Below are 24,141 nucleotides of genomic sequence, written 5' to 3' on the forward strand. Positions count from 1 at the left end.
ACCGGCAAACAATACAGGTCTGGAAAGCAGATATTTTGAAGGGCTTATGTTATTGCGAATACAGATGAACACACGGAACGGATTTGCAGAGGCTGACAGATTACAAATGACTCAAGAGTCAGGTTGATGATTGTTAAGATGCAGCCATTTATTATTCTTGTGTAACTAGTTTTAGTGCTGTTAGGCTTCTGAAATGTGTAGTAGTTCAGTGGTCGAGGAAATAAAAACAGTCTAAAAATATCAAGTGGTTTCCCCGAAACGAATCGTTAATGCACACCAAGACCTCACAAACACCTAATAAAAACTTTTTTGTTATTATAGTAAGATTCGCTATCCTATCCAGGTGAGTCAAAAAACACGTCCTTCTGTTCCTCCCGCAAATTACCGTAATTATCGCAATAAGCCCAATGCCAGAATTTAATCGCGGCTGCCTTGACAGTGAAATTCTGCACCGCGGCTGCCTTGACCGGAGTTTAGCCCCCAATCGGTCTGCACTCGCTTGTACTACTTGGCCATTTGGGGACAGAAATAAGAAACACTCCCTCTCGATTGAAAGCGCAGTAGCGTCACTGCGCATGCGCCGGACTTCTGCTTGCATTTCCTGTTGATGCTGTTCTCACCCGGAGCGATGGCGCTGCTGGGAGCGGGTATTTCACGTGTTCAAACTCTTAATTTCTAATATGAATGATTCTATCTGATACGTGACATCCCGATTCACATAACCATGCCCGTGTGTGTTGTGTGTTTGTAGTTTTCTCGGCTCTTCTCTTCAGTCCGGCGGCGTTCGCGTTGGTGCAGGATCTCGATGACACGTAAGACATATACTCATTTATTTACATGCAGTGAGCATTGTTTTGAGATGTCTTAACAGATGTGAAGTTCACTGATAGAAATTATAGTGTTCAGAATGAGAGACTTTATACACATACGACCAGTTGACATCTTATTCAGCGGAATCATCGCTGACTGCAGTACGTGTGATGGAGAGTCAGTTTGTGTTTTATCAATTGCTGCTGGTTATATCTTTACAAAAACTCCACCACATCTTAATGCTTAATTCAGCCATGAAGTAAGGATGCACCGAAACCATTTTTCCTCTCCTGATACGATTCTGAAGTGGTAATTACGAGTACGTCTCGTGCAAGTGCTTTGTTGTATGAAAGAACAGGAAACATGGACGACGCCAGGTTCATTCATGCATATTTTTTGAGGAACTTTTATTTTGACATCATAATACATTACTCAGTTAGCCTGCTGACGATAATGGAATTTTGGTCAAATACAATCTATTTTCACTGTGTAAAAATGTACAAAATGCATCAAATGTTTGGTGATGTACATAAATTAATATAACCGAAACTGCAAGCGTTAACAATTAGCTGTATTTAGAAAAAATTAATAAAACCTGTCATTCACTACAGAAACCGTGCTCTCCTCCGCCATGTTGAAAAATTACGACTTCTCCCATCTCGGAAACTCGGGTATCTAAATGATGTGCCCTTCAAGTGGACTCGGAAATATCATAATTACGAATGACCCATCAAAGTCGTAAGTTCAAGTAGGAATCTCTGAATTCTAGATGATACCCGAGTTGCCGAGATGGGAGTAGTCGTAAACTTTAAACATGGCAGAGGAGAGTACAGTTTCTGTAATGAATGACAGGTTTTATTTTTTTTTTTTTAAATACAGCTAATTGTTAACACTTGCTGTTTCGGCCATATTGATTTATGTATATCATCAAACATTTGATGCATTTTGTAAATTTTTACACCATGAAAATAGCTTTAGGGCTGAAATGATTAGTCGACTTTATCGACAACGTTGACAATAATAATTAAAAAAATTGTCGACATAAAATGTAATTGTCGAATAGTCGTTTGATATTATTTAACATAACATGAGATCACATTAAACTCTAATGATGGTGCGCGAGAGGAGCAACGCAGCTTGCGCCTGATTGAAGAGAGGAAGCACACACAGCTCACAGATGCACTCCAAACTTTCCAGACAGCTTAAGCCTAATGTTGAATATAATATTAAATATTTTAAAACATCTTAAAATCCTTAAAACAAGATACATTTACCTGAGAAGCAACAAGATATTTACCCTGCATCAAAAACTGTGCACTGTAACAGTATGTACTGTATTTGAGAAACGTACTTCTCAGCCGGTAAAACAGTATGATATTTAGGTATGCGAGAAGCAGTACGAATAGAATTCGGACATACATCCGGGAACATACGCATGGTCCCGTGACCAGAATATATGACGTGACAACAACCGTGAAAATAATCCACTCAAGTTTGGTTAAACAAGCGCCATTTAAGCACAATGAGCAACGTTCTTTGTGTATACAACACATACTGTTGAAAAGCTCCCGATGCATTGTGGGATAGGAAAGTGTTCAACCGATCCAGACTTTGGATTCCCAATGAAAGTAGTAGGTCATCCGGGCGTTTATTGCTTATTGTCTTTTGAATACTATGGATTCGGACATACTGACATCTGGCATACTGTTTTTGGCATACTATAAGCAGGGAAGTATGGATAATTGGATGCAGGGTAGACTTGCTTTTAGACTTGGTTTCAGAGAATTATATTTTCTGAAAGCAAGTCGTAATATCTTATATGTTGTTTCTCAAATAAATGTATCTTAAGTATTTTTAGATATTTTCAAATGGGAAACAAGACAAAACACTTGATAATAAAGAGTATTTTTTTCTTTATTAAAAGTATATATTTTTTTCTTCAATTCGGTGAATGTCGTTTAGTTTTTTTAAAAGATGATTTTTTTTTTCTTATTTATTGTTAGTAAGTACATTTAATAAAACCTTTTAAGTCAAGACACAAGCTGAATAGTCGGTTAAGAGCTAATGATTAATCGTTGCAATAATTGCCCGAATAATCGTCCTAACAATCTATAGATTAGTTGATTATCAAAATAATCGTTAGTTGCAGCACTAATTAGCTTGTATTTGACCAAAATTCCATTATCATCAGCAAGCTAATGGAGTAATGCATTATGCTGTCAAAATAAAAGTTCCTCATACGTATGATTAAATCTGGTGTTGTTCATGTTTCCTGTTCTTTCTGACAATAAAGCACTTGAACGCGACATACTCGTAATAACCACTTCAGAAGTGGGAAGTAGGATAATTCCGATAGCACATGAAGGCAGTTATCTCAGAAATTTGCAGTCGTAATTAAAACTTGAGGTGTTGTTCATGTGCAACTTCCGAGTGGGAAACTCGTATTTATGATAATTCGGATAGCATGTGAAGGCAGCATGCCTGAGTAGAAATCGTACAATATCCTTTCATGATGTATTTTAATCTCACTTTTTTAATACAAAATGTAATGGCTTTTAAATCATATGTTACATATAATAGTATATTACCACAGCAATAGATTGTGAAATTAAACATTTCTTGATTTTCAGTTAACTTACATTTGGCAAGCTATGTTCCACAGAATTACTGAACCACAATATTACAAAATATTTTACATATTTACACACCTTACCATCGTATATGCACACCAATCAAATCAATCAAATCACTTTATTGTCACACAGCCATATACACAGGTGCAATGGTGTGTGAAATTCTTGGGTGCAGTTCCGATCAACATAGCAGTCGTGACAGTGATGAGACATATACCAATTTACATTAACATCAAATTAACACAACACAATTTAAACATCTGTTATACACATAATTACATACACTGTACAGTATACAATACGCACTATATAGATACGCATTATTCAATAAAAATAAAAAATAAAAATATGTAAAAAAGTGTGTATATGTGTGTGTGTATATATATATATATATAGAATGTACAGTATTGTACTGTATTGACATTCAGGCTGTCGGTTGATAGTCAGTTGTTAAGAGAGAACATAATATAATAATAATATAATTTATGACAGTCCGGTGTGAGATATAAGAGTAAGGGTCATAAAGTGCAGTGCTGATGTATTTTGATCGTGGGAGATCAAGAGTTCAAAAGTCTGATTGCTTGGGGGAAGAAGCTATCCATGGAGTCGGCTGGTGCGGGTCCTGATGCTGCGATACCGCCTACCTGATGGTAGCAGTGAGAACAGCCCATGGCTCGGGTGGCTGGAGTCTCTGATGATCCTCCGAGCTTTTTTCACACACCGCCTTGTATATATTTCCTGGAGGGAGGGAAACTCACCTCCGATGATGTGTCTGGCAGTTCGCACCACCCTTTGCAGTGCTTTGCGGTTGTGGGCTGTGCTATTGCCGTACCAGGCGGAGATACAGCCAGTCAGGATGCTATGCACAGTGCAGGTGTAGAACCGTGTGAGGATGTGGCGGTTCATTCCAAACTTCCTCAGCTGTCTCAGGAAGAAGAGGCGCTGATGAGCCTTCTTCACAATGACTTGAGTGTGGATGGACCATGTGAGTTCCTCAGTGATGTGGACACCCAGGAACTTGAAGCTGCTGACTCTCTCCACTGGTGCTCCATTGATGGTGATGGGACTGTGTTCTCTGTCTTTTCTTCTGAAGTCCACCACAAGCTCCTTTGTCTTACTGACGTTGAGGGAGAGGTTGTGCTCCTGACACCAGTGTGTCAGAGTGTGTACCTCCTCTCTGTAGGCTGTTTCATCATTGTCAGTGATCAGACCTACCACCGTCGTGTCATCAGCAAACTTAATGATGGCATTGGAGCTATGTGTTGCCACACAGTCATGTGTGTACAAGGAATACAGTATTGGGCTGAGAACACAGCCCTGCGGGGCTCCAGTGTTGAGGGTCAGTGATGAGATGTTGCTGCCTTTTCTAACCACCTGGCGTCTGCTTGACAGGAAGTCCAGGATCCAGCTGCACAGCGAGCTGTTTAAGCCCAGAGCCCGGAGTTTCTCATCTAGCTTGGAGGGCACTATGGTGTTGAATGCTGAGCTGTAGTCTACAAACAGCATTCTCACATAAGTGTTCCTTTTTTCCAGGTGGGAGAGAGCAGTGTGTATTGTAGATGCAATGGCATCATCAGTGGGGCGGTTGTTGCGGTAAGCAAACTGCAGCGGGTTAAGAGAGAGTGGCAATACAGAGCAGATGTAATCTCTGATTAGTCTCTCAAAACATTTGCTGATGATGGGGGTCAGAGCAACAGGACGCCAGTCATTTAAACAGGTTATTTTTGATTGTTTTGGAACAGGCACAATGGTGGATGTTTTAAAGCATGTGGGCACTACAGACAAAGAGAGGGAAAGGTTGAAAATGTCCGTAAAAACACCAGCCAGCTGGTTCGCGCACGTTCTGATGACGCGGCCCGGAATGCCGTCTGGGCCAGCGGCTTTACAGATGTTCACCCGTCGGAAGGATCGGGTTACATCCGCTACAGAGACGGAGAGTGAACTAACCTCTGTAGCTTCAGCCGCGAGAGCTCTCTCCGCGAGGGCGGTGTTATTTCCCTCGAAACGAGCATAAAAAGTATTTAGCTCATCCGGTAGAGAGGCAGCGGTGTTCATGGCGGAGTTTTTATTCCCTTTAAAGTCCGTGATGATGTTAATTCCTTGCCACATGCTTCTAGAGTTGGTGGTGTTAAACTGTCCTTCAGTCTTACTCCTGTACTGGCGTTTTGCGGTTCTGATAGTTTTTTGGAGGGCATAACTGGCTTGTTTATGCTCCTCCACGTTCCCGGAATTAAAAGCGGAGGTCCGCACATTAAGTGCCGCGCGAACATCGCTATTTATCCATGGCTTCTGATTCGGATAGATTCGTACAGTTCTGGTCGGAATGACGTCCTCTACGCACGTTCTGATGAAACATATTACGCTATCAGAGTAAAGCTCGATGTCGCCATCAGAGGCGGACCGGAACATCTCCCAGTCCGTGTGATCAAAACAGTCTTGTAGCGTAGAATCTGATTGGTCCGACCAGCACTGGATCGTTCTGAGGGTGGGTGCTTCCTGTTTCAATTTCTGCCTGTAAGCGGGCAGAAGCAGAATGGAAGAGTGGTCCGATTTGCCAAATGGTGGGCGGGGGAGGGATTTGTAGCCATCCCGGAACGGAGAGTAGCAATGGTCCAAAACCCGGTCCCCTCGTGTGTTGAAACTAATGTGCTGGTGATATTTTGGTGCGACCGATTTTAAACTGGCTTTATTAAAGTCCCCGGTCACAATGAACGCGGCCTTTTTTGCCAAACACAGATATAACAGAAACGGTAAGAGTAGTATTGTAGTAAGGCATTTAGTACATGGCCTATTTGTTCCGTGGGGGGCACCACAACATGTCATCGGAACACACAGGGCGCATTTTGTTTGACACAGATTGAACCCATACTTATTAGCTCGGTAGATCGGCGTCCCCGAAGCGATGCCGCCCTAGGCACTCGCCTATGTCGCCTTATGGGTTGACCGGCCCTGCAACACCAGTCAGTTATACTGCGTGAAGTTAAATGGGACACCTTTAAGCATTTTAGATATCACACCGGTGCGACTACAGAGTTTACCAATTCTCGTTGATTATGCACGACACATCTGTTTCGTATGAGGAACATAACAGCACTAGCCACTACCCGGATCAATGATCAGCCAGCCCAATGAACAGAGCAGCGCCAGCGCAGAGCAGTCTCACCCATGCAGCGCAAATCATTATAAACAGCGCTGTGGGATGTATGTTGCGAATCTCATTCGAATTTGGTTGTGGAAAAACCCTATGAAACCCTTAGTGTCTCTTGCCTTGGTGATTTAATGAGTTTAAACCATGTTGAACGGCACACCATTATAAACAACACTGACCAGAACATAAATTATAAGGCTGTACTAACCATACATCACCACCTTAACAAAATTGTACCTTGGATTTACTATAGTAACATTTACAGTGTTAACAATGGTATTTTGGCAGGTGTGCAATGTGTTATATTCATACTAAACTTTTTTTATATTATTTATATAGTCCTATTAAATTATTAATTTCTATTACAATTATGTCAGTTTCAAAAAGTTTTTGTTCTTATAGTTTCTAAATGTATAATTTCTGTCATTTCATAACAAAAATGCCATAGTTTGTTTTGTTGATGTTACTTACTATTGTAGTGAGGAGCCATGCATGGTTTTACCAGTGACTACTTGTGATCTAGTTACAAATATCACTTAAAACCATGGACACTAATGGAGTGACTATGGCAACTTTTTATAATTATTATGGACCAAGCAATCATATTTTCTTCGGTGTAAAATCTGTTCTAGAATCTGCTCTTTGTAGGAAAAAGTAACTGGCTTTGTTTGCCTTCAGAAATTCAAAGAGATGACTGTACTTAATCAGTAGGATCACATGCAGAATATTTCAATTTAGCCTTAATTAGGTAGGCCTATATATAAACAAACTTTTTTACATTTGTTAAACTAGCTTTAATATAATGTAATGTAGAAACTTTGAATATGATCGATAATATTTAATAAAAGTAAATATTTATAATTAACTTTGTACATCTTCATGGGTGCCGAAATGTTAGTGTGACGTCACGCACCTGCATCTCGGTGAAATCGCAGTCGAACACTTCCGCATGAGTTTCCAAGTTATAATTCCGACATTTCAAGGTGCATTCCATTGCACTTTTCATATTAGGAAGTTGGAAATTCCGATTTTCTGAATTGAATAGAACGCAACATTATACTGGCTAAGCCGCACGTCGAACTGACCAACTAAAAAATAACCTATTAAGCCGTTCCCACTTACTGTCGAAGCTTGCTGAGAATGACCAAGGCTTGCTTTGTGTTGAGACGTTAATGGCAGTAGCCGAATAACACCTTTATAAACCTACAGGTGTTTGTTTCGGTGTTATTTTTCAATTATTTAAAAAGCATTTGCCAATGAAGGTCTCGAGACTTAAGTAGTTATTTCTGGACCAGGTTTTCATTAAGGATATCTCTGTATTTTGCTGCGTTCAGCTTTCCTTCAACCCTGACCAATCCCCCAGTCCCTGCCACTGAAAAACACCCCCACAGCATGATGTTACCACCACCATTCTTTACCGTTGGGATGGCATTGTGCAGGTGATGAGCTGTGCCAGGTTTCCTCCAGATATGACACTTGGAATAGAGGCCAAACAATTCAATCTTCGTTTCATCAGACCAGAGAATCTTGTTTCTCACAGGCTGAGAGTCCTTTTAGGTGCTTTTTTTCAAATTCCAAGCAGGCTTTTATGTGTCTTGCACTGAGGAGAGGCTTCCATCTGGCCACTCTGCCATAAAGCCCAGATCGGTGAAGAGTTGCAGTGATGGTTGTCCTTCTGCACATGACAAAATGTGAAAAAAATGAAGGGGTCTGAATACTTTCTGAATGCTCTGTATATGTATAGTGCCACACAGTAAAATTACAGTAACACTTTAAAATAAGGTTCCATTTGTTATCATTTGTTAACAACATTAGTTAACACGAACTAATGAACTTAATGTTAGTTTCAACATATACATTTTAACAAAAAAGTTGTATTAGTTAACATTAGTTAATGCACTATAAACTAGTGCATTACTAGTTCATGAACAATTGTATTTTTATTAACTTGAATTAACTAAGATTAATAAATGCTGTAAAAATAAATTGTTCATTGGTTGTCATATATTGTTTATGATACCTAATGCATTAATGTTAATTAATGGAACCTTATTATAAAGTTGCTAACATTTATTTGTATTGAAAACAGTTGGTTCTGTTGTCACTATCAAAGGTTATTGTGACAAACTGGCATCCAGAAAAAAAAAAGAAAAAAAAACATGAGAGCATCACACACACTGAGATACGTTCAAAAGTAAGAAATCTGTATGTATATCTATTACAAGCTCCAAAACTGCTCCAATGAGAAATCATTAAAGGTGCTGTAAGCAATTTTTTTCATGGAAAGGTATGCAAAAAAATGTCCTACTCCCTGAAAGATATTAATGAAATAAGTGTTATAAGATATATCACCTGTCTCTGTGACAGCCAAACAAAAATGTGTCTGCGGGCAATGGCGCTTTCGACCTGTCAGTCATTTTGCACATTCTCAGTGTTGTAGTTGCAGCGAATTATTGAGATTTACTGTCATTTTTAAGCCATGTTGTTCATAACAGTTGTCAGTTGAGGGCGCTATTTTGCTGCTGTTGTTTTTAACAACTGTTTCTGCACAATGTCTGTTTCAATGAAGCTCATTTGGTATTTTTGGAATGCAGGGTTTTGGAAAGAGGAGGCATGGCTAATCCAACGGCTCAGTCTCGTGGAAGTAGAACAGCTAAAATCGTTTGCAGCACCTTTAATATCTATGATTTGTTTACTGTCTTTGGCGTTTTGTTGTAACACAAATCAATAATTACTAAGCGAATGTGTGAAGACGCTGTGCCGTTATTGAAGGTTAAACTGTTATTAGTGGTATTGCGACCAGCTTTAATCTGATTTAAATAGGGATCCTCACAGAATAGCACTGGGTTGTGTGACTGAGATATTGAAAGCACCTGGAGAGTGTGCATGTCTGACACAGAGAAGGCGCATAAAAAGCACTCGTGATCAGTCAAACAGTCTCGCTTCACACGTTTATTGTCACGACTCACGTTACATCCCGTATACTTCGATTTTTATTTGCATGTTTATATGTTAATTCATTTTTAAACCAGTTAGCAGTATCTTTATCCTCTCAGTGCTCACTGTGCAGCAAGTCAGAACTAGATTGAAAAGTTTGTGGACAAACATTTGGTTGGCTTGAAAAAGCCTAGTCTGAAAGTTTATAGATAGATAGGCAGACAGACAGACAGAGAGACAGACAGATAGATAGCTCATTTGGTTGCTAGGCAGTTACCAGGTTGATACCCAAAAAGCTCCTTGCTAGCCTGAGTAAATGACCCAACCAGGAAGTCTCTACGATGTTCTGGTGCAGAAATATGTAATTTGTTACTTGGTTGCTAGGGTAACCCCATCTGGTTGCTAGGCAATTACCAAGTGTGATGCTCAAAAGGCTCTTTGCAACCCTGAGTCTAATGAAAAAAAAACGGACATCTCTGCAATATTCTGGTGCAGAGATATGTGATTTGTTACTTTGTTGTTAGGATAACCCCATCTGGTTGCAAGGCAATTACAAAGGTGATACTGAAAAGGCTCCATGCTACCCTTAGTCAAATTAATGAAACTGTAAGTTTTATGATGTTATGGTGCAGAGATATCCAGTACTGTGCAAAAGTTTTAGGCACTTGTGAAAAATGTTGCATAGTGAGGATGTCTTAAAAAATAATGCCATAAATAGTTTATTTATCAATTAACATCATACAAAGTCCAGTAAACATAAAAAAGCTAAATCAATATTTAGTATGGCCACCTTTGCCTTTAAAACAGCCCCAGTTCTCCTAGGTACACCTGGACACAGTTTTTCTTGGTTGTTGGCTGATAGGATGTACCAAGCTTCTTGGAAAATTCACCACAGTTCTTCTATCTATTTAGGCTGTCTCAATTTCTTCTGTCTCCATGTAATCCCAGACTGACTCGATGTTCAGTTGGGGCTCTGTGGGGGCAATGACATCTCTTGCAGAGCGCCCTGTTCTTCTATTCTAATCTTTTCTATTTGCAAAAGTAATGTTTGGGAGTCTAAAATTTATTTTTCCTATTGACACACTAAAGCTGAAGATATAAATAACCATCTTAAGACAAATATTTTTGTGAAACACCTTAAGTGCCTAAAACCTTTGCACAGTACTGTATGTTTTGTTACTTGGTTGCTAGGTTAACCCCATCTGATTGCTAGGCAGTTACAAAGGTGGTACTCAAAAGGCTCCTTGCTACCTTGAGTCAAATAAATGAAACCTGAAGTCTCTATGATGTTCTGGTTCAGAGATATGTGATTTGTTACTTGGTTGCTAGGGTACCCCCATCTGGTTGCTAGGCAGTTACCAAGGTCATACTCAAAAGGCTCCTTTCTAACCTCAGTCAAAGCAATGAAACCGGAAGTCTCTACGATGTTCTGGTCCAGAGATGTGTGATTTGTTACTTGGTTGCTAAGGTAAACCCATCTGGCTGCTAGGCAGTTACCAAGGTGATACTCAAAAGGCTCCTTGCTACCCTTAGTCCATTGAATTAAACCGGAAGTGTCTACAATGTTCTGGTGCAGAGATATGTTTTGTTACTTGGTTGCTAGGGTGAGCTCATTTGGTTGCAAGGCAGTTTCCAGGGTGATACTAACAAGGCTGCTTGGTGGCCTGAGTCATATGAGCCAACAATGAAGTCTGTGTTATATTCTGATCTGGAGATATCCATCTAAGCTCATTTTAATGGAAGTCAATGGGTTTTGGTTGCTAGGCTGCACTAAATGGTTGCTAGTGTGTGGCTAAGTATTGTCCAGCATGATATTTAAAGGCTCCTTGCTGGTCTGTGTCACATAAGCCAAAGTTGAAGTCTCTATGATGTTGTGGTGCAGAGATATGGGTTTTGTTATTCGGTTGCTAGGGTAAGTCCATCTGGTTGCTAGGAAGCTGTCAGTGTGATCCTAAAAAGGCTGCTTACTGGACTGAGTGTAATGAGTCAAACCTGAAGACTCTGTGACATTCTGATCAGGAGATATCCATCTAAACCATTTTGAATGGCAGTCAATAGGTTTTGGTTGCTAGGGTGCACTAAATGGTTGCTAGGTTGTATGTAGTTGCGAGGGTGTTAAAGTGAGAGTTAAAGAAAGAATAAAAAGAGTGATGTAAACAGAAAAAGAAAGTGGAGTGATAGGATATAGCTTGAACAGTTTTACAGGAAAAAGTTTTCATACCTTGAATGGAAGTCAAAGTGAAATGAGGCCTTTTCGAAAGTCCGATACTGGAATACCATAATTCCGATCAGTTAGAAAAGATATAGCACACTAATTGGGATTAGTCTGAAGGTCTGTGGCGAGTTTGGTGTATGTAGTTTAAAATCTCTAGGAGTTAAGAGTCAGAAATTTAGTCTCATAAGAATAATAATAATAATAACTAGATAGGTACATTTCCTGAAGAAACTTTGAGTGGTGCTTGTCCTGGCAAAATTTCTCACCACGATGTCCCACCAACTGCCCCAAGTTGAAAGAGGCCACCCCCATGACAGTAGGATGTTCTGGTGCAGAGATATTGGTGTTGTTTCATGGTTATTAGGGTGTTCCATCTGGTTGCTAGGAAGTTACCAGAGTGATACTCAAAAGGCTCTTTGTCAGCATGAGTCAAATGAGCTACTAACATGTCGCTAGGCATTGCTATCATATTTTAATATTTTGCTAGGTGTTGCTAGTATGTTTTGGCATGATGCTAGCATGTTTTAGCATGTTTAAGCACTTTGCTAGGTGTTGTTAACATGATGCTAATATGTTTTTAGCATGTTTTAGCACTTTGCTAGGAATTGGTAACGTGTTAGCATGATGCTAGCATGTTTTAGCACTTAATTAGGCATTGGTAACGTGTTAGCATGATGCTAGCATGTTTTTAGCATGTTTTAGCACTTCGCTAGGCATTGGTAACGTGTTCACATGATGCTAGCATGTTTTAGCACTTCGCTAGGCATTGGTAACATGTTAGCATGATGCTATCATGTTTTAAGCATGTTTTAACACTTTGCTAAGTGTTGCTAAATTGTTAGCATGATGCTAGCATGTTTTTAGCATGTTTTAGCACTTTGCTAGGTGTTAGCATGTTTTAGCATGATGCTAGCATGTTTTTAACATGTAACACTTCACTAGGTGTTGCTAGCATGTGTTAGCATGATGATAGCATGTTTTAGCACTTCACTAGGTGTTGTTAGCATGATGTTACTATATGTTTAGCATGTTTTAACACTTCACTAGGGATTGCTAGCATGATGCTTGCATGTTTTTAGCATGTTTTAACATTTCTGTAGGTTTTGCTAGCATGTGTTAGCATGATGGTAGCATGTTTCAAGCATGTTTTAACAATTTTCTAAGCGTTGCTAACATGTTAGCATGATGCTATCATGTTTTTAGCATGTTTTAGCACTTGACTAGGTGTTAGCATGTGTTAGCATGTTTTTAGCATGTTTTAACACTGCTAGTCATTGCTAACATATGTTAGTATGATGCTAGCATGTTTTTAACATGTAACACTTCACTAGGTATTGCTAGCATGTGTTAGCATGATGATAGCATGTTTTTAGCATGTTTTAACACTTCACTAGGTGTTTTTAGCATGTTAGCATAATGTTAGCATATGTTTAGCATGTTTTAAATCTTTGCTAGGCATTGCTAGCATGTGTTAGCATGATGCTAGCATGTTTTTAGCATGTTTTAGCTCTTAAGTAGGTTTTGCTAGCATGTGTTAAAATGATGCTAGCATGTTTTTAGCATGTTTTAGCACTTTGCTAAGTGTTGCTAGCATGAGACCGAGTCAAACATGCCAAACAGGAATTTTCTACAATGTTCTGGTGCAGAGATTTATGTTTTGTTACTTGGTTGCTAGGGTAAACCCATGTGGTTGCTAGGCAGTTGCCAGGGTGATACTAAGAAGGCTGCTTGCTGTCCTGAGTCATACAAGCCAACAGTGAAGTCTCTATGACCTTCTGATCCTGAGATACCCATCTAAGTGAGTTTGAATGGAAATCAATGGGGTTTGGTTGCTAGGGTGCTCTAAATGGTTGCTAGGGCATGGCTAAGTAGTTTCCATGATGATACTTGAAGACTGATTTCTCACCCAATTAAAACAAGATAACTCATGTCTCTAGGACATTCTGATCTGAAGATATCACACTCAGCCTTTTTGAATGGAAGTCAATGGGGCTGGTTGCTAGGGTGCTCTAAGTGGTTGCTAGGGCGTGGCTAAGTTGTTTTCAAGTGGATACATGAAGACTGATTGCTCACCCAAGTGAAACAAGCCAACTGTCATGTCTGTAGTACATTCTGATCCAAAGATATCCCTCTCAGCCCTTTCTAATGGAAGTTATGCTGCGTTCCATTTACCTCGGAAGTCGGATGTCGGATAATAGGCTGGTTTTCTAGGGTGCTCTAAATGGTTGCTAGGGCGTGGCTAGCCAGTGACCAGAGAGATTCTTATTGGCTTATTACTAATCTGACTCAAAAGAGCCAATTCCCAAGTGTCTTTGACATTCTGTTCTGAAGATATCCTTCTGAGCCCTTTTGAATGGAAGTCTATGGGAGTGGTTGCTATGGTGCCGTAAATGGTTGTTAGGGCATGGCTACACCATATCCAAGATGATACTTAAAGACTGATTGGTAGCCCTATTGAAATGAGCCCGCCTCCATGTCTCTACGACATTCTGATTGGGAGATATGATCCCACAAAATTCAGTATCTTGTCATAATAGGAAAAAAAACATGCTTTGCTCCGCAAGCACCACTAATAATTATGTGAGATTATAATAGTGATGCTTTGCTCAGCAAACACCACTAACAATAATAATAATAATAATGTTTAAATAGTATATCAGAAGGTTGGCTTTCCCAAGCCAACCTAATTACTACTGTAATAACTGTAGAAAATGGGCAACTTAATATTAATTCACATGAAATTCTTACACATTTCTTTTAAAAAAATGACATCTTAATTACAGCATGTCTTAAAGTTTAAATTCGTGAATGCTTTGAACTGCCAACAACTCGTCCTCCAGAGGCAACACTGTCATGGCTGAGCAAGCACTCATTCTTAAGAGTAGCAGAGTATGTGTGATTTCCTGCGGGCTGAAAAAAAAGATCTGCCCTAAATCTAAGCACGATCGGCCCATCGCCGATCACAGATCGACTGGTGCATTCCTAGTAAAAATGTAACATTTCTTTTTTTTGTAATTACATTTTTTTTATTAAATCATACACTAGCAATGAAATGTAAACATATATATATATATATAAAAACATTTAAACCACACAACCCCACCTCCCCGACCCCGCCCCCCCAAAAAACAACCCTGTGGTCAAACATATGAAAACATATAGAAATAAAAATCAAACCGACACACACACATACATATAGAAAAAAAGAAATATATATATATATATATATACACAAACATAAATATATATATATATATACACATACATACATACATACACACACATAATAATTATACTAACTATAATGCACTACTCTCTCCACACCCCACCCGAGAGCCCTCCAAAAACTCCAAATACCTTCCCCATTTCCAAATAAACTTATCCAAGCCACCTCATCTTCCCGATGACACCTCCTCATAAGCTGCCACCCTCCCCACCTCCGTGCATCACTCCGGATATGGGGGCTCACCAGCTGACCTCCAACCCCTCAAAATAACCTGCCTGGCAATCATCACACAGGTCAGAACCCAGTTCTCTATATGGCTATCCCCCACATCGATGACCGCCCCATCACCCAGAACACAAAGTCTGGGGCAAAACGAAACCTGAGTGCCCACCACGTCGCACACAAAATTCTGAACCTTCGACCAGAATTTCTGGATCTCGACACACCACCAAAAAACATAGGCCATGTCTCCATCCTCCGATTGGCATCTCCAGCAGGTGGGTGTGTCTTTAAGACCAAGCCTGTACAGTCTAGAGGGGGTCCAATAAAATCTATGCAAAATTTTGAATTGTATAAGACGCACCCTTGCATCACTAGATGCAGACTTAACGTTTTTAAGAATCTTAGCCCACACTCCTTCCTCCAATACCAAGTTGAAATCTTTCTCCCATACTCTCTTGAGAGAAGTTAAGGTTCTGTCCCCCATACTCTGAATTAACAGGGAGTAGTACACTGATGCCTCATGATCTTTTCCAAAAGCTGCAATCACCTCTCCCAAAGCATCTGCCTCCTTAGGAGGGTGTGTGCTACTCCAAAAAATAGTACAAAGCAGGTGGCGCAGTTGTAAATACCTATAAAACTGAGGTCTGGTGATCCCAAAATGTTAGACCAAGTTTTCAAACGATCTCAACACTCCACTTTCATATAGGTCATTGAGTGTAGCAACCCCCCTCACAATCCACTCTGGCCAGCAGAAAGGAGACTTGCCAATACACAATCTTGGGTTCTGCCATATGCTTGAGGTAACATTTAAATAAGTGTCCAATTTAAACGATCTGGACACTTTAGTCCATACTGAGTGTAAATGCGAAATAACGGGGTGTAACTTAACTTTTCCGATTAGTTTGATAGAGATGCTTTGTAATGGCAAAATAGGGGCAAGAACTGCCTGTTCAATAACAAACCAGGGAGGGGCTTTCTCAGGTGGAAGTGACCAATGAGCCAAATGTCTGAGACTGAACGCATAGTAATAAAACAAAATCTTGGCCCTCCTTTGTCTATCGGCCTATGTAACTTATTAAAATGTAATCTGGGATGTTTACCATTCCAAATGAAGGACTTCGCTATCAAATTGCTTGAAATAAGAGAGGGGGACATCTACCGGGAGAAACTGTAGCAAGTAGTTAAATTTTGGAATACAGTTCATTTTAAGAACATTAACCTTCCCAATCATCGATAAATGTAATGAAGCCCACCTGTCTATATCGCTCAAAAAAATGTTTTATTAAAGGGTCAAAATTAACTCTGGCTAAATCAGACAAATTTGTGGGAATAAAATGCCCAAATACTTAATGTCCTGTTTGGGCCACTGGAAGGTGCCTGGGTGGAAGACCGTTACTGGACAGTATGCTGTCAAAGCCAAAGCTTCGGATTTAGACCAGTTGACTTTGTATCCTAAGAACCTGGAAAAGGAATGAATAATTCTGCGGAGGCAAGGCATAGATCTAGTGAGGTCAGAGACGAATAATAAAATATCATCTGCATAAAGCAGAAGCTTATGTGCCACATCTCCCACCGTCACCCCTGGAAAATCATCCTCCTTTCTTATCGCGGCTGCTAATGGTTCCAGGTCAAGACAGAACAATAATGGGGAAAGAGGGCAACCCTGACGGGTGCCCCTATCCAGAGTAAAATAATCTGAAATTAATCCATTTGTTTGTACCGCTGCTACAGGAGGTCTATAAAGTAACTCCAAACAATAAACGTACTCCCAAACCCATACATTTCCAAAATCTTAAAAAGATAATCCCATTCTACCATATCAAACGCCTTTTCGGCGTCAAGTGAGATGGCAGCGACCGGAGTCTGATCATTCGCCACTGACCACATGATATTGGTGAAACGCCTAATATTATCAGAAGAGCTACGACCCTGAATAAACCCCACCTGATCTGTATGTACAAGAGATGTCATAACTTAATCGGTTAGCCAAAATTTTTACATGTAGCTGGATCAGGGAAATTGGAAGGTAACTTACATTCGCTTGGATCTTTGTCCTTTTTAAGAATCAGACTGATCCGGGCTTCTGTCATGGTTGGCGGAAGCTTTCTATTCTTTAATGATTCAGTATAAACTTCTAACAAAAGTGGAGCCAGTTCTGTAGCATAGAGCTAAAAAATTCAGCGGCAAACCATCTGGCCCCGGAGCCTTGCCTGTAGGTAAGGACTTTATTACCTCGTCAAGTTCCTCCAGGGTTATCTCAGAATCAAGAGAGTTTTTTTGCTCATTCGTCAGTTTAGAGAGTTCTAATGGTTCTACAAATTTTCTAATATCTTCATCAGTAGATGAAGACGTGGAACTATAGAGATCAAGATAGAATTCTTTAAAGGCATTATTAATATCTATGGCTGAGGTAAATATTTCACCACCAGCAGATTTCACTGAGGAAATGGTAGAAAAAGACTCACTCTGCTTTATATATCTAGCCAAAAGCTTCCTTGCTATGTTCCCTGACTCAAAGTATAACTGTCTTGCCCTGAACAACCAAAACTCCACTTTCCGCGACAAAATAGTATTATACCTGTATTTCAATCGGGTCAATTCTCTGAGACCATCGACGACATTCGGCGCTTCAGCTCTGCCTCGGCACTTTAAATGTTTCCTTCCAACTCCACAAGTTCTCGTGCTTTGGATTTTTTGATGAATGAGGCATACTGTATGATCCGACCCCTAAGAACCGCCTTAAGTGCCTCCCAAGCCATGCCCACAGAGGATACTGAGGACCAGTTGGTCTCCATATAAACATTGATTTCAGTCTTTAACATTTGTTGGAAATCAGGATTTTATCAAAAGAGATACATTAAAGCACCAACTATATGATTTCTTTTTCTCTGTATGTGGCAACATCTCTAAGTTCACCAGGGCATGATCTGAGACTAAGATATGTCCAATTGAGCAATCAACAACAGATGAAATTAGGGACTTAGATATATATATAAAAAAAATCTATTCTAGAGTAAATCTTATGAACTGATGAAAAAAATTTATAATCCCTACCAGATGGGTTCAAAAGTCACCAGATATCTACAAGACCAAGATTTTTACCGATCTTGTGAAGCGTCAGTGTTGCTCTAGGGGGTTTACACACTTTTGCTTCACTATGATCAAGGACCGAGTCCATCAAAATATTAATGTCTCCTTCCAATATTATGTCATGAGAGATGCCAGCAGCTTGCAGCATCCCTTCAAGATCTATAAAAAAGCCCTGATCATCAACGTTAGATGCGTAAATATTAGCCAAAATCAACCTTTTCACCTGAATTTTTCCTAAAACAACAATGACTCTTCCTAATTTATCTTTAGTCTGTTTGAGACATTTGAATTGTAGATGTTTATTTATCAGTATAATAACTCTCCTGCTCTTACTTGAGCCAGCACTAAAGAAAACATGTCCACCCCATATCTTACCAAATTTTTCAGCTTCCTGTGGGGAAAGATGTGTTTCTTGAAGAAACACTATATCATATTTCTTATGCTTAAGAACAGAAATAACCTTCCTTCTTTTTATAGGGTGCCCCAACCCATTCACATTCCATGTGGAGAGAGACAACTTATTCATATTAAAATTTGACACATTGATATAATAAAAAAAAAAAAATAAATTAGTGTGTCAAAAGCAAGATTACACAGACCACATTCCCCATTAGTGAAACAATTAAACCCTGAACTTCCCCCCGAACAAAACAAACATAAAAAAGAAAAACGTGCGCATTAACCCCACGCATGACAGCGCCAACCGGCGACAATCCCTCTAAACTCAAAAGGTCCATGTACGCATGCGAGAACCCCCGCGACAACTTTGCCATTGGATTATTCAAGTCCGGTGCTTCTGCACAAATTTTGTGAGGCACAGTTACATAACAGAAAATACTTTGTAAAACAGACCCCAGCCAACAGGCAGAATAACAGAAAAAACATGTAGATTCATTCACAGAACTGTCTCGAAGGTGTGTTCCTCCACAAAATAAACTGATATAAAACCGTTCAGTTTCCTCAGACAGACAAACAATTGTTCAGTTATGAGTGCAGCAGATGAGGTAATCATTCTACTAGGAGGCATAAGCACAAAGAACAAACATATTTAACCACAACTGTCCCGAATTAGTGTAATTCCACAAAACAAGCTCCAGCCGCTAGGCAGAGCCAGCACAAAAACAAAACCGCCATCCCGGTTACTCGGATGATCAAGAGCCAAACTAACTTGGAGGCCGCGCAGGAAAAAAACAAAAACAAGACAAAAAAAAAACACCATAACTTACTCAGCCCGTCAACTTTATAAAAGACGTCCTTTATGTGAGCATGTAGATATTTTGTGGTCATCCAAAGTGTCCATTCTCGATCTGGTCGGGAACTTCAGTGTAAAAAAAATCTTCCGTCAATGCAAAAGTTTCTTGGAGTCATGCCATAAAACAAACTCCAGCCGCTAGGCGGAGTCAACGCAAAAGGAAACAAAAATGGCACCCAGCTTCCTCAGATAATAGAGTACCTGAACCGCGATTCAGTCCACTAATATAAGAAACATCAAATGGCTTACTCCAATGTATTTATAAAGGAGAGTGCCTGTTTTGGACAAGTAAATACTTTGTGACCATTCTTCGTTTCTATTCTCAGTTTGGCCGGGAACATCAATGTAAAAGGCGATCTTCTGTTGGTGTAGGAGTTTCTTACATTCCTTGAACCGATCGCGTTTCTCTCTTGTCGAATTCGCAAAGTCCGAGAAAAAGAAAATATTATGGTTCTTCCAAGAAAGCTTACTTTACTCCTCGCCTGGCGCAACACGAGATCTTTATCGGATGATTTCAGAAATTTGGCCAGAATGGATCGAGGCCTATCTCCCTCAGCAGATCTGCGAGTTGGGACTCTGTGAGCTCGCTCGATTTCCAGTTTATGGCCTGTTTTGTCGAGCAGACTCGGGAAAACTCGTCCAGGAATTTCACCACATCTCTGCCCTCTTCATGCTCAGGAATTCCAACAATTCGTATGTTATTCCTTTGGCTCATATTTTCGAAATATTCCAGTTTTTCCGAAATTAATTCCAAATCTGTTTTGGACGCGGGTGGATTAGCGGATAATTCCCTTTCCGATGACTCAAGATAATCGATTCGTTTTTCAACTTCTGTCGCTCTTATAAACAACTCGGAGAATTTAGTTTCCATCGCCGTAATCGATCGACGTATTACAGCGAGGTCCTCAAAGTCAGCAAGAACCTTCGTCAACATCACCGACATGTTGGACAACTGACGCTGAATATCTTCTCCCGACGTGCTGTCCAAATCGAGTCCCCGGCTCGCAGTCTTGTCAGAGGCCTCAGCTTGAACACATAAGTGTCTTTTAATGTCTCCAGAGTCTGAGAATTTTGACTTCTTTGCCATTTTTACCTCAAAGAGCAAGTATGTAACTGGGTGTATCGAATCTCAACGGATAATAATTTTTTATTAGTAAATAACTAGCAAAGTTCGCAGAGCTCGTGTCTCACACGTCATGTGAACCCATTTTGTTAATTTATAGAGAGAAATGCACATTAGGGTTGTGCCGAGAAGATGATCTCGAGGATCGACGATGGTCAGAGTGATCGCCAATAGCTGATGCCTTTGATGTCAAGATGGTATTTGGCTTGTTTTCCCATTAAATTATTATTATTATTAGGCTATTATTATCAAATTAATATTACAAATAGTTTGCCCGTAGACACAGACACGCACTTGAAGAAACACACTTTATTATTTTATTAAGAACAGATGACAGAAAAGCAGTCTATGCGCATGTATGACATGCTGTTTGTTCGGAGAAGTGCAGTCTCGTGGAACACGCACATGTAAAAGGTTCTCACTTTTTCTTTGTTTCTGTCTTCTGAATTTTTTTTTGCAAGAACAGTTCCACTGCTGGTTGTGATAGAAAGTTAAGGAAAAAACCCAGAAACAACTCTGGAATATCTGGAAATATAGGGAATGTCATGTTTGTTATTTATACAAGCGGCACGGGAAAATGATGTTGCTGTGGAGAAAGCTGCTTACTCATGGTTCCGCATGTATACAGAATAAAGAGAAATCCGCTAATGTAAACGCATACACCGATTTTGAGCCTTAAGCAGCTTTCTCGCCATAAATGGCTGTCAGGTGCCCATGTAAATAATAATGTAAAAATTATTATTATTATTACTACTACTAAATATTAGAATTTTATTATACAATAGTAATATATTTTAGTCATAGTTTCTAAAAGACACTCCATGAAGACTTTTGAGTGTTTGTAGGCTAGTTCTGTTTGTCGTAGTTTTGTTCTCTTTTCATTAAAAATGTGGTGTAATGCTGCACCGGCACCATTCTAAATGCATGTAATAAGTGCACCAAACCAATGAGCATATTGCTCACATATTGTACACCACTCTGAGAGCTAAAAACAGAAGCACATCATGAACCCTGCGCATGCTGAGTTTTTGTCAGAACAGAGCAATGCTCATTAAGTGCCCTGTGTATGCAGACTATGGTGACTAAACGTCGTCTTTTTCTCGGACATCTCCTATTTTTCTAACTTAAAGACAGCATCCGGCAGCTGATTGTGCTCTTTACCCTCATTATACATTCTGCGTGTGCGTATTTGCATTTCTTTTACCCTTCTCTGTTGATCCTGCCTTGCTCACCCCAATTTGTGGATTATACAAGGTCTGCAACAACTATTGGTAATAATTATTCGAGCGTATGAAGCACTGTATGGCATCAAACAGTTGCTTGACAACAGCAGCAAATGCCACGAGTCGAAACAATGCCCATACTAAAGTGAAAATTTACAGAGGAATTGCACATAAATTCCCACGCTCCCATCCCGGTTGGGATCCTTGAAGTAGAATGTTTGACCCTGTAAAGCTGGCACTTATGAGTCAGTGGCAAATAAAGGTACAATTTAGAAGCCTACATTAGCTCCGTGAAGCATAAAATGTCAGCCAAAGTTACGAGTTAATGAGCGAAATTAACTGAAAACATTTTGAGACCAGGTAAAACAGAGGGTGCAGTGAGGGAGTTTTTGCATTCCTCTAAGCATCACAATAAAGCAGTTCAGCCTTGATGTCAATTTGTAGGCGAACCCGGAAGTCTAATTCACCATGGGTTCCCTCTGGATAAAGTGGTTTTTGAACTGAGTAAAATAAGGTTTGCAGTAAACGTTACTTGATACGTGGACATTTTGTTCTACAGCATAAACTACACACAGTCATACCTCAAATGTGAAGTTTGAAGCCGGCGTGCGTTGAATTATTATTATTTTTTTTTTTTTTACAGTAATTCAATACGTCTTCAAAATTCATGTTTGAGGTATGACTGTGTAATTTACATTGTAGAACAAAACTTCCACGTATTGTTAAATAATGTTTACCACAGACCTTATTTATACAAGTGTAAAATCAGGATCTGCCGTTGCTAATTCAAAAGATGTGCCAAATCCTCCGTTACTAATTAGAAAACATCACTTTAGAACTAGCAATGGCGGCTTGGGCTGCTTCTAACAAGTTTTTGGAGAAACAGGGATGTGTGTGTGTGTGTTTGTTTGTGTGTGTGTGTTTGAGAGGGAGAAAGGGAGAGAACTATTGAGCGATTACCTGCGTCTGTTGCGCTTCCCAAGCAGAGATGAACAGTAAAACTATAGCAGTTTAACTCTATTCCTCATCTTCAGTGTTAGTCAGCTTGCTGAAGATAATTTTCTCTGTGTAAAAAAAAATAGCTGCCTGAGTGGGTTCTTCCCTGAGTATTTCGTGTTAGCCAGTTCGTTTCTCTCCTCCGCCATGCTGAATGTTGTTTACATATGAATTCTGCTCCCAATGCGGAAACTCCAGGAGGTAAGCATCTTGAGCATGTGTGATTACTTTGTCTGTTGTGTCTTTAATGCTGATGCTGTATTTCCCAGTTGTTGTCTAGTAGTAATCCGAGTGATCATGGAGTGATCATGGAGTGAGAGGCATTTGCCAATGACTTCAAAGAAACCGCTCGCTGACTGACAGCGCTTACTGAAATGAACGTCGGTGAAACTCGCTCATAACACAAAAATGGTCTTTTGTCACCACCTGCTGGCTAAAATCTTTAATGTCACTGGGAAAAAAATGAAAACATATTTAGCTTTTTACACATTTGTGCTGCTCTTATAATTTAGTTTAGAATGCTGCGAACAAAAGCGGACTGATACAAAGACTGAAGTGTCTGACTACTGCTGTTCTGATACATCAGCACTCAAGGAACGTTTCTCATCCAATCAGATTCGAGGACCGGAATTTGCATATATAAAAATATGCCAATATTATTTAGCAATTTGAGCAAAAATGTAGCGAGTTCCACCGGAATCACTTAACTGTTTAGTCAATGAAGGGCCTTCTATGTTTACAATACAATTGTAAACACGTCTTGCATAGACTTTCATGCCTACTTGATTAGCCATCAAGGACTGTTGGGACAGACTCAACATAAGACTCAACAGACTGAAAAGTCAAAGTGATTTTTTTTATTTATTTTTTTATGCCATGTGTAATGTTTTATTTTATCTTATTGCATTTTATTATTTTCTATAGCCATTTAAAAAGTACATGTAAAATATGGTAGAAGTGGCATATTATTTTTTATTTTATTCTATAGCCATTAAAAATAATCTCTAAAAAAAATTTAATGTGGGAAAAGTGAAACTCATTTCAAATTTTATTTGCCATGAATATTAAGCTAATATTCTCTCTTTTTAACTGTATTAAAAGTTCATATTCATAGCTACACTGTTTTGAAGACTATCAGTTTAATCACCCAAACCCCCCTCTGACCCAGTGTAATGACAACTGCAACACAGCTCTAAAGCCCTGTAAACACATGCAGCGACTTTATTGCTTGATGTCTCTATTCTCTGTACTATGAAGTCGCCAGTG

General features: G+C 39.5%; 1 protein-coding gene across 1 annotated transcript in view; it reads left to right on the forward strand.

Moving 5' to 3' along the window:
• Nucleotides 1-569: 569 nt before the first annotated feature.
• tmx3b (thioredoxin related transmembrane protein 3b) overlaps nucleotides 570-24,141 on the forward strand; it is a 209,146-nt gene continuing 185,574 nt past the window's right edge. Inside the window, exons 1-2 of the mRNA XM_051683054.1 lie at nucleotides 570-647; nucleotides 752-812. Of these exons, the coding sequence (XP_051539014.1) occupies nucleotides 608-647; nucleotides 752-812 (101 nt within the window). The 5' untranslated portion in view covers nucleotides 570-607. The remainder of the gene's footprint in view (nucleotides 648-751; nucleotides 813-24,141) is intronic.

This window comes from Myxocyprinus asiaticus, chromosome 41 (assembly GCF_019703515.2).
Source record: "Myxocyprinus asiaticus isolate MX2 ecotype Aquarium Trade chromosome 41, UBuf_Myxa_2, whole genome shotgun sequence".
Taxonomy (NCBI): Eukaryota; Metazoa; Chordata; class Actinopteri; order Cypriniformes; family Catostomidae; genus Myxocyprinus; species Myxocyprinus asiaticus.